Source organism: Somniosus microcephalus, unplaced genomic scaffold (genome assembly GCF_052327205.1).
Source record: "Somniosus microcephalus isolate GS21.2 unplaced genomic scaffold, FLI_Smic_1.0 scaffold597, whole genome shotgun sequence".
NCBI lineage: Eukaryota > Metazoa > Chordata > Chondrichthyes > Squaliformes > Somniosidae > Somniosus > Somniosus microcephalus.
Genome location: NW_028225784.1, coordinates 147,501 through 157,794, shown reverse-complemented (window position 1 = coordinate 157,794; position 10,294 = coordinate 147,501). Strand labels below are relative to the sequence as shown.

Below are 10,294 nucleotides of genomic sequence, written 5' to 3'. Positions count from 1 at the left end.
CAAGTGCTCTGCTATTACATCTTTTATAATGGACTCTAGCATTTTCCCCACTACCGATGTCAGGCTTACCGGTCTATAATTCCCCGCTTTTTCTCTACCACCTTTTTTGAACAGTGGGGTAACATTAGCTACCCTCCAATCCATGGGTACCGTTCCAGAGTCTATCGAGTTCTGGAAGATGACCAGTAATGCATCTACTATCTCTAGGGCCACTTCCTTAAGTACCCTGGGATGTAGACCATCAGGCCCTGGGGATTTATCGGCCTTCAGTCCCATCAATTTTCCTAACACCATTTTCCTACAAATACTGATTTCTTTCAGTTCCTCTCTTTCATCAGACCCTATGTTCCCCGGCATCTCTGGGAGGTTATTTGTGTCCTCCTTTGTGAAGACAGAACCAAAGTATGTATTTAGTTGGTCTGCCATTTCCTTGTTTCCCATTATAAATTCCCCTGATTCTGACTGTAAGGGACCTACGCTTGACTTCACCAATCTTTTTCTCTTCACATATCTATAAAAGCTTTTACAGTCAGTTTTTATGTTCCCTGCTAGCTTACTCTCATATTCTATTTTCCCTTTCTTAATTAATCCCTTTGTCGACTCCTAAACTGCTCCCAATCCTCAGGATTATTGCTTTTTCTAGCCAATTTATATGTCCTCTCCTTGGATCTTATGCTATCCCTAATTTCCCTTGTTAGCCACGGTTGAGTCACCTTTTTTGTTTTATTTTTATGCCAAACTGGGATGAACAAATTCTGTAGCTCATCCATTCGGTCTTTGAATGTTTGCCATTGCCTATCCACCGTCAACCCTTTGAGCGCCATTCCCCACTCAATCCTACCCAACTCGCTCCTCAGACCATCGTAGTTTCCTTTATTTAAATTGAGGACCCTAGTCTCTGAGTCAACTACTTCATTCTCCATCTTAATGAAGAATTCGATCATATTATGATCGCTCCGACCCAAGGGGCCTCGTACAACAAGATTGCTAATTAATCCTTTCTCGTTACATAATACCCAGTCTAAGATGGCCTGATCTCTGGTTGGTTCCTCGACATATTGGTCCAGGAAACCATCCCGTAAACACTCCAGGAATTCCTCCTCCACAGTATTGTTACTCATTTAGTTAGCCCAATCTATATGTAGATTAAAGTCACCCATGATGACTGCTGTGCCCTTATTGCACGCTTCTTTAATTTCCCTTTTAATGCCATCCCCAACCTCCGCCTTACTGTTTGGAGGTCTATATACCACTCCCACTAATGTTTTTATCCCCTTAGTATTTCTCAATTCTACCCATACAGATTCCACATCATCAGAGCTAATATCCTTCATTACAATTGTATTAATCCCCTCTTTAACCAATAATGGTACCCCACCTCCCTTTCCTTTTTGCCTATCTTTCCTGAATATCGAATACCCCTGGATGTTGAGTTCCCAGTCTTGGCCATCCTCGAGCCACGTTTCCGTAATCCCAACCAAATCGTATTCGTTTACCTCTATTTGCGCAGCCAATTCATCCACCTTATTACAAATGCTCCTCACATTAAGACACAAAGCCTTCAGGCTTGTTTTTTTAACGCTCTTAGACCTATTAGAATTATTATTTACTGTGGCCACGTTTGATTTAAACCGTTGATTTCTCTGACCGCCACTTTTGTTTTTCTCCTTCCTATCTTTTGCTTTTATCCCGGTTTTCCTTTCCTCTGTCTCCCTGCTCAGGTTCCCAACCCCCTGCCATTTTAGTTTGAACCCCCCCGAACAGTGCTAGCAAACCTCCCCGCAAGGATATTTGTCCCGCTCTGGTTCAGGTGCAACCCGTCCGACTTGTACAAGTCCCACCTTCCCCAGAAGCAGGCCCAGTGATCCAGGAAACTAAAGCCCTCCCTCCTGCACCAACTCTTTAGCCACGCATTCATCTGCTCTATCCCTCTACACTGTCCCATCAAACACACCCAGGGCAGGTACAGCACAGGGTTAGATACAGAGTAAAGCTCCCTCTACACTGTCCCCATCAAACACTCCCAGGGCAGGTACAGCACGGGGTTAGATACAGAGTAAAGCTCCCTCTACACTGTCCCATCAAACACTCCCAGGGCAGGTACAGCACGGGGTTAGATACAGAGTAAAGCTCCCTCTACACTGTCCCATCAAACACTCCCAGGGCAGGTACAGCACGGGGTTAGATACAGAGTAAAGCTCCCTCTACACTGTCCCATCAAACACTCCCAGGGCAGGTACAGCACGGGTTAGATACAGAGTAAAGCTCCCTCTACACTGTCCCATCAAACACTCCCAGGGCAGGTACAGCACGGGGTTAGATACAGAGTAAAGCTCCCTCGACACTGTCCCATCAAACACTCCCAGGGCAGGTACAGCACGGGTTAGATACAGAGTAAAGCTCCCTCTACACTGTCCCATCAAACACTCCCAGGGCAGGTACGGCACGGGGTTAGATACAGAGTAAAGCTCCCTCTACACTGTCCCATCAGCACTCTCTGGTCAGGTACAGCACGGGTTAGATACAGAGTGAAGCTCCCTCTACACTGTCCCATCAAACACTCCCAGGGCAGGTACAGCACGGGGTTAGATACAGAGTAAAGCTCCCTCTACACTGTCCCATCAGCACTCTCTGGTCAGGTACAGCACGGGTTAGATACAGAGTAAAGCTCCCTCTACACTGTCCCATCAAACACTCCCAGGGCAGGGACAGCACGGGTTAGATACAGAGTAAAGCTCCCTCTACACTGTCCCATCAAACACTGGTGTGGAGATGCCGGTGTTGGACTGGGGTGGACAAATGTAAGAAATCACACAACACCAGGTTATAGTCCAACAGCTTTATTTGAAATCACAAGCTTTCGGAGCGCTGCTCCTTCATCAGATGAAGTGGAGAGATGCATAAAAACACAGCTTATATAGTCAGAGAATAATGTCAGATGTTTACAGGTAATCTTTCTAACTGCCATTTATCACACCTCGGCAGAGAGATAATAACAGCAATCAAAGGTGTAAATGGTGTCCAAACAGGTCAGTCAGGAAAACATTACAGCAAAGAACAATAAGGTGGGGTCACAAGGGGTAGATACAGAGTAAAGCTCCCTCTGCACTGTCCCATTAAACACTCCCAGGGCAGGTACAGCACGGGGTTAGATACAGAGTAAAGCTCCCTCTACACTGTCCCATCAGCACTCTCTGGTCAGGTACAGCACGGGTTAGATACAGAGTGAAGCTCCCTCTACACTGTCCCATCAAACACTCCCAGGGCAGGTACAGCACGGGGTTAGATACAGAGTAAAGCTCCCTCTACACTGTCCCATCAGCACTCTCTGGTCAGGTACAGCACGGGTTAGATACAGAGTAAAGCTCCCTCTACACTGTCCCATCAAACACTCCCAGGGCAGGTACAGCACGGGGTTAGATACAGAGTAAAGCTCCCTCTACACTGTCCCATCAGCACTCCCAGGGCAGGTACAGCACGGGTTAGATACAGAGTAAAGCTCCCTCTACACTGTCCCATCAAACACTCCCAGGGCAGGTACAGCACGGGGTTAGATACAGAGTAAAGCTCCCTCTACACTGTCCCATCAAACACTCCCAGGGCAGGTACAGCACGGGGATAGATACAGAGTAAAGCTCCCTCTACACTGTCCCATCAAACACTCCCAGGGCAGGTACAGCACGGGGTTAGATACAGAGTAAAGCTCCCTCTACACTGTCCCATCAAACACTCCCGGGGCAGGCACCCAGTGACCCCTCCCTACCCCAGCGCCGTGGGCCGTTTGCAATTTGAAGAGGGCAGCTGCGGCCTCGAGTTGGTGTCAGTCTGGTGCCAACCTGACCCCCTGCCTTCGGGGGAGCCCGGCCCAAGTTGGGATGAGGAGGGGTTCTACCGCAGCCTCCTCGTAGCCCTTCCCCCGTCTCCAATCCCCGCCACCTGAGAGACATTCCTCCTGAAAATCGCTTGGCGGAAATTGGAAAGCGAGACCGATATCGTGGGGGCGTCTCTCGTTCGAGACTTCTTTGAATTGGTTTGATGGGGGCGGGCGGGAAGGAACCTTGGCGGCCTGCTCTCCGCTTGTCTGGCTCCCCCTTTCTCTCGGGGAAGTGAGGGGGGAAACCGGTTCGAATGCAGGCCTTATGAGAGCCTGGGAATAGATTTGAAGGCCTATTCTCTCTCCTGCATCCTCGGTCCCCGGCCCACACAACCGGGGCTTTGCAAGGCGAGAGGCGGAGGAGCAGCAGGGGGGAAGGGGGGTGGGTGTCCATCCCACGAGAGGGCGACGCCAATGGAGGCCTCCCCAGAGAGAGCCTCGCCTGAGGCCTTGAGACCCTCTGGACTGGTAAAGCTGGTGGGCAGGTGGGGGGGGCGTGTAGCAGAGGAGGGGGAAATAGAGAAAAACGCTTGCCGAAGCTGTCGGCGGGTAGCCGTGTCGTTTCGACGTGGATTTTTCCCGCTCGGCCAGCAAAAAAAACAAAATGGCCGCTCAAAGGGCCAACTCCATGACAACGGCCCCTTGACCAGCCAATAAATATAATTTGCTAATACGGTTTTAAGCCTAAAGTGCATGCAAGAATGGAGTAGAATTGTACATATTAATATAGATTTTGTGTTCTGTGGCTCTAACTCGCTCTCTGCTCTGTCTGTGGTTGCCCCCAGCAATGGCCGTCCCCGGGGCCTCGCGGTTCAGGAGGCTGCGTTCGGTTTCTTCTTCCTCTGGAATTTCCGGAACTGGCCCTGGATGGCCAGGGCCGCCTTCTCCGTCTCGGGCGCGTTCAAATCGATGTCGATCTCCTCGTCCGCCTTGCCAGGGTTCTGGGCCTTGTCTGTTGAGGAGGGGGAGCGAGAGAGAGAGAGAGAAAGAGAGAAAGGAGGTCAGTCAGTCAGAGAGGGAGTGGGCTGAGTGAAGGCCCAGGGGATCGGAGGGGCGGGGGATCGGAGGGGAGGGGAGGGGAAGATGTCACGGAGGATCTGTACCGCGGTATCTGTTCTAGCTCAGGGTGGGGGAGTGTGGTGAAAGGGTTAAATGTCACACAGTGCTCTGCATTTATTTCTGAACAAGGGTTTTCTAATAAAGGCTACAGTGAAAATAGAACTCCTTTAATTGAAGGCCCCAGGGACCGAGAGAGAGAGCGAGCGAGAGGGAGAGCGAGAGGGAGAGCGAGAGGGAGAGCGAGAGGGAGAGCGAGAGGGAGAGCGAGAGAGAGAGCGAGAGAGAGAGCGAGAGAGAGAGCGAGAGCGAGCGAGAGACCGAGGGAGAGAGAGCGAGCGAGAGACCGAGGGAGAGAGAGCGAGCGAGAGACCGAGGGAGAGAGAGCGAGCGAGAGACCGAGGGAGAGAGAGCGAGCGAGAGACCGAGGGAGAGAGAGCGAGCGAGAGACCGAGGGAGAGAGAGCGAGCGAGAGACCGAGGGAGAGAGAGCGAGCGAGAGACCGAGGGAGAGAGAGCGAGCGAGAGACCGAGGGAGAGAGAGCGAGCGAGAGACCGAGAGAGAGAGAGCGAGCGAGAGACCGAGGGAGAGAGAGCGAGCGAGAGACCGAGAGAGAGAGAGAGAGCGAGCGAGAGACCGAGAGAGAGAGAGAGAGAGAGCGAGAGACCGAGAGAGAGAGAGCGAGCGAGAGACCGAGAGAGAGAGCGAGCGAGAGACCGAGAGAGAGAGAGAGCGAGCGAGAGACCGAGGGAGAGAGAGCGAGCGAGAGACCGAGGGAGAGAGAGCGAGCGAGGGAGAGAGAGCGAGCGAGAGACCGAGGGAGAGAGAGCGAGCGAGAGACCGAGGGAGAGAGAGCGAGCGAGAGACCGAGGGAGAGAGAGCGAGCGAGAGACCGAGGGAGAGAGAGCGAGCGAGAGACCGAGGGAGAGAGAGCGAGCGAGAGACCGAGAGAGAGAGAGCGAGCGAGAGACCGAGGGAGAGAGACCGAGGGAGAGAGAGCGAGCGAGAGACCGAGAGAGAGAGAGAGCGAGCGAGAGACCGAGAGAGAGAGAGCGAGAGACCGAGAGAGAGAGAGCGAGCGAGAGACCGAGAGAGAGAGAGCGAGCGAGAGACCGAGAGAGAGAGAGCGAGCGAGAGACCGAGGGTGAGAGAGAGAGCGAGCGAGAGACCGAGGGAGAGAGAGAGAGAGAGCGAGCGAGAGACCGAGGGAGAGAGAGAGAGAGAGCGAGCGAGAGACCGAGAGAGAGAGAGAGAGCGAGCGAGAGACCGAGAGAGAGAGAGCGAGCGAGAGACCGAGAGAGAGCGAGCGAGCGAGAGACCGAGAGCGAGCGAGAGGCCGAGAGCGAGCGAGAGACCGAGAGAGAGAGAGCGAGCGAGAGACCGAGAGAGAGAGAGCGAGCGAGAGACCGAGGGAGAGAGAGCGAGCGAGAGACCGAGGGAGATAGAGCGAGAGACGGAGAGAGCGAGCGAGAGGCGGAGAGAGCGGGACTGGAGTTGAGGGGCAGCGTCTCGGGAGGGGGCGGGGAGAAGGGAGTGGTATCTCTATTGTGAGTCAGGGGCGATACACAGTCTCCCCTCTTTCCCCCCCTTGCTTGGGGGTACTGAGGCATGGAGCAGAGATCCGACCGTAAGTGTAAAAAGTCTGCGTACCACTCTCGCTGTTAGAAGGAGATTCAGCAACTCTCGCTGCGTCTCTGTTCGTGATCTAGAAAAGAGAGAGAGAAAGAGATAATGAGGTTGGCTAGATCAAGATGTAGGCTGGAATCTAATCGAAGGGTTCAGGGGGTTTACATATAGAATATACAGATACCCGGGAGTGTGTTACAGGCTGGAATCTAATCGAGGGGTTCGGGGGGGTTTATATATAGAATAACAGATACCCGGGAGTGAGTTACAGGCTGGAATCTAATCGGGGGGGTTCGGTGGGGTTTATATATAGAATAACAGATACCCGGGAGTGAGTTACAGACTGGAATCTAATCGAGGGGTTCGGGGGGGTTTATATATAGAATAACGGATACCCGGGAGTGAGTTACAGGCTGGAATCTAATCGAGGGGTTCGGGGGGTTTATATATAGAATAACAGATACCCGGGAGTGAGTTACAGGCTGGAATCTAATCGAGGGGTTCGGGGGGTTTATATATAGAATAACAGATACCCGGGAGTGAGTTACAGGCTGGAATCTAATCGAGGGGTTCGGGGGGTTTATATATAGAATAACAGATACCCGGGAGTGAGTTACAGGCTGGAATCTAATCGAGGGGCTCGGGGGGTTTATATATAGAATAACAGATACCCGGGAGTGAGTTACAGGCTGGAATCTAATCGAGGGGTTCGGGGGGTTTTATGTATAGAATAACAGATACCCGGGAGTGAGTTACAGGCTGGAATCTAATCGAGGGGTTCGGGGAGGTTTATATATAGAATAACAGATACCCGGGAGTGAGTTACAGGCTGGAATCTAATCGAGGGGTTCGGGGGGGTTTATATATAGAATAACAGATACCCGGGAGTGAGTTACAGGCTAAATCTAATCGAGGGGTTCGGGGGGTTTATATATAGAATAACAGATACCCGGGAGTGAGTTACAGGCTGGAATCTAATCGAGGGGTTCGGGGGGTTTATATATAGAATAACAGATACCTGGGAGTGAGTTACAGGCTGGAATCTAATCGAGGGGTTCGGGGGGTTTATATATAGAATAACAGATACCCGGGAGTGTGTTACAGGCTGGAATCTAATCGAGGGGTTCGGGGGGTTTATATATAGAATAACAAATACCCGGGAGTGAGTTACAGGCTGGAATCTAATCGAGGGGTTCAGGGGGGGTTTATATATAGAATAACAGCTACCCGGGAGTGAGTTACAGGCTGGAATCTAATCGAGGGGTTCGGGGGGTTTATATATAGAATAACAGATACCTGGGAGTGAGTTACAGGCTGGAATCTAATCGAGGGGTTCGGGGAGTTTATATATAGAATAACAGATACCCGGGAGTGAGTTACAGGCTGGAATCTAATCGAGGGGTTCGGGGGGTTTATATATAGAGTAACAGATACCCGGGAGTGAGTTACAGGCTGGAATCTAATCGTGGGGTTCGGGGGGTTTATATATAGAATAACAGATACCCGGGAGTGAGTTACAGGCTGGAATCTAATCGAGGGGTTCGGGGGGTTTATATATAGAATAACAGATACCCAGGTGTGAGTTACAGGCTGGAATCTAATCGAGGGGTTCGGGGGGGTTTATATGGAGAATAACAGATACCCGGGAGTGAGTTACAGGCTGGAATCTAATCGAGGGGTTCGGGGGGTTTATATATAGAATAACAGATACCCGGGAGTGAGTTACAGGCTGGAATCTAATCGAGGGGTTCGGGGGGTTTATATACAGAATAACGGATACCCGGGAGTGAGTTACAGGCTGGAATCTAATCGAGGGGTTTGGGGGGGTTTATATATAGAATAACAGATACCCGGGAGTGAGTTACAGGCTGGAATCTAATCTTTGTCTCTGTCTCTCTGTCTCTCTGTCTCTCTCTCTGTGTCTCTCTGTCTCTCTCTCTGTCTCTCTCTCTGTCTCTCTCTCGCTCTCTCTCTCTCTCTCTCTCTCTCTCTCTCTCTCTGTCTCTCTGTCTCTCTCTCTGTCTCTCTCTCTCCGTCTCTCTCTCCGTCTCTCTGACAATTATCCACAATTCTTTTCCTTCAAGCTGTGTTCACATCCGTCTCAGTATAAATTAAGCCTCCAGGGCCCTTGTTCCATTCGCTTCACCAAACAAACAAATTTCTACCTCCCAGCGAGCCCACGGTTTGTATTGGAAGTGGGGGAGGGTTGAGGCAGTGGGATCTCTCACTCCGTCACGGACCCCTTTTAAAGAGGGAGTCTCTCTCTCTCTCTAACTGGGGAGAGGTGGGTGAGAGGGTTAATCCCCTCCAATAGGGAACAGGCTGCCTGGTGTCTGTAAATGGGGAGAGGTGGGTGAGAGGGTTAATCCTCCTCCGATAGGGAACAGGCTGCCCGGTGTCTGTAAATGGGGAGAGGTGGGTGAGAGGGTTAATCCCCTCCAATAGGGAACAGGCTGCACGGTGTCTGTAAATGGGGAGAGGTGGGTGAGAGGGTTAATCCCCCTCCGATAGGGAACAGGCTGCCCGGTGTCTGTAAATGGGGAGAGGTGGGTGAGAGGGTTAATCCCCCTCCGATAGGGAACAGGCTGCCCGGTGTCTGTAAATGGGGAGAGGTGGGTGAGAGGGTTAATCCCCTCCAATAGGGAACAGGCTGCCCGGTGTCTGTAAATGGGGAGAGGTGGGTGAGAGGGTTAATCCACTCAGATAGGGAACAGGCTGCCCGGTGTCTGTAAATGGGGAGAGGTGGGTGAGAGGGATAATCCCCTCCGATAGGGAACAGGCTGCCCGGTGTCTGTAAATGGGGAGAGGTGGGTGAGAGCGTTAATCCCCTCCGATAGGGAACAGGCTGCCTGGTGTCTGTAAATGGGGAGAGGTGGATGAGAGGGTTAATCCCCTCTGATAGGGACAGACTGCCCGCTGTCTGTAAATGGGGAGAGGTGGCTGAGAGGGTTAATCCCCTCCGATAGGGAACAGGCTGCCCGGTGTCTGTAAATGGGGAGAGGGTTAATCCCCTCCGATAGGGACAGACAGCCTGATTGGTGATTGCTAAATATAGATGAAAGATTTGCCCTTAGGTCACTACATGCAGAAATATATTCAAAGAAAAAGGGATTTCGAGTTAGATAGAAGGGAGGATTTAGCACCGATTAAAATGTCCGCGCTTTACAGCCAATGAAGTACTTGTTTTGAAGTGTGGTCACTGTTGTAATGTAGGAAATGCGGCATCAATTTGTGCACAGCAAGCTCCCACAAACAGCAGTCATAATGACCAGATCAGCTGCCCCTCCGACAGTGCGGTGCTCCCCCAGTACCGCCCCTCCGACAGTGCGGCGCTCCCTCAGTACCGCCCCTCCGACAGTGCGGCGCTCCCTCAGTACCGCCCCTCCGACAGTGCGGCGCTCCCTCAGTACCGCCCCTCCGACAGTGCGGCACTCCCTCAGTACCGCCCCTCCGACAGTGCGGCGCTCCCTCAGTACCGCCCCTCCGACAGTGCGGCGCTCCCTCAGTACCGCCCCTCCGACAGTGCGGCGCTCCCTCAGTACCGCCGCTCCGACAGTGCGGCGCTCCCTCAGTACTGCCCCTCCGACAGTGCGGCGCTCCCTCAGTACCGCCCCTCCGACAGTGCGGCGCTCCCTCAGTACCGCCCCTCCGACAGTGCGGCGCTCCCTCAGTACCGCCCCTCCGACAGTGCGGCGCTCCCTCAGTACCGCCCCTCCGACAGTGCGGCGCTCCCTCAGT

The 10,294-nt window shown here is 52.4% G+C and overlaps 1 protein-coding gene across 2 annotated transcripts in view; it reads right to left on the bottom strand.

Annotated features, from left to right (window-relative positions):
- Positions 1–2,824: 2,824 nt before the first annotated feature.
- LOC147081271 (mitochondrial import receptor subunit TOM40B-like) overlaps positions 2,825–10,294 on the bottom strand; it is a 70,580-nt gene continuing 63,110 nt past the window's right edge. For both annotated transcript variants that reach the window (XM_085980848.1, XM_085980850.1), the window contains exons 10-11: positions 6,581–6,635; positions 2,825–4,826 (exon numbers count right to left, since the gene is read on the bottom strand). In XM_085980848.1, coding sequence (XP_085836974.1) covers positions 4,776–4,826; positions 6,581–6,635 — 106 coding nt within the window. In that variant the 3' untranslated portion in view covers positions 2,825–4,775. The remainder of the gene's footprint in view (positions 4,827–6,580; positions 6,636–10,294) is intronic.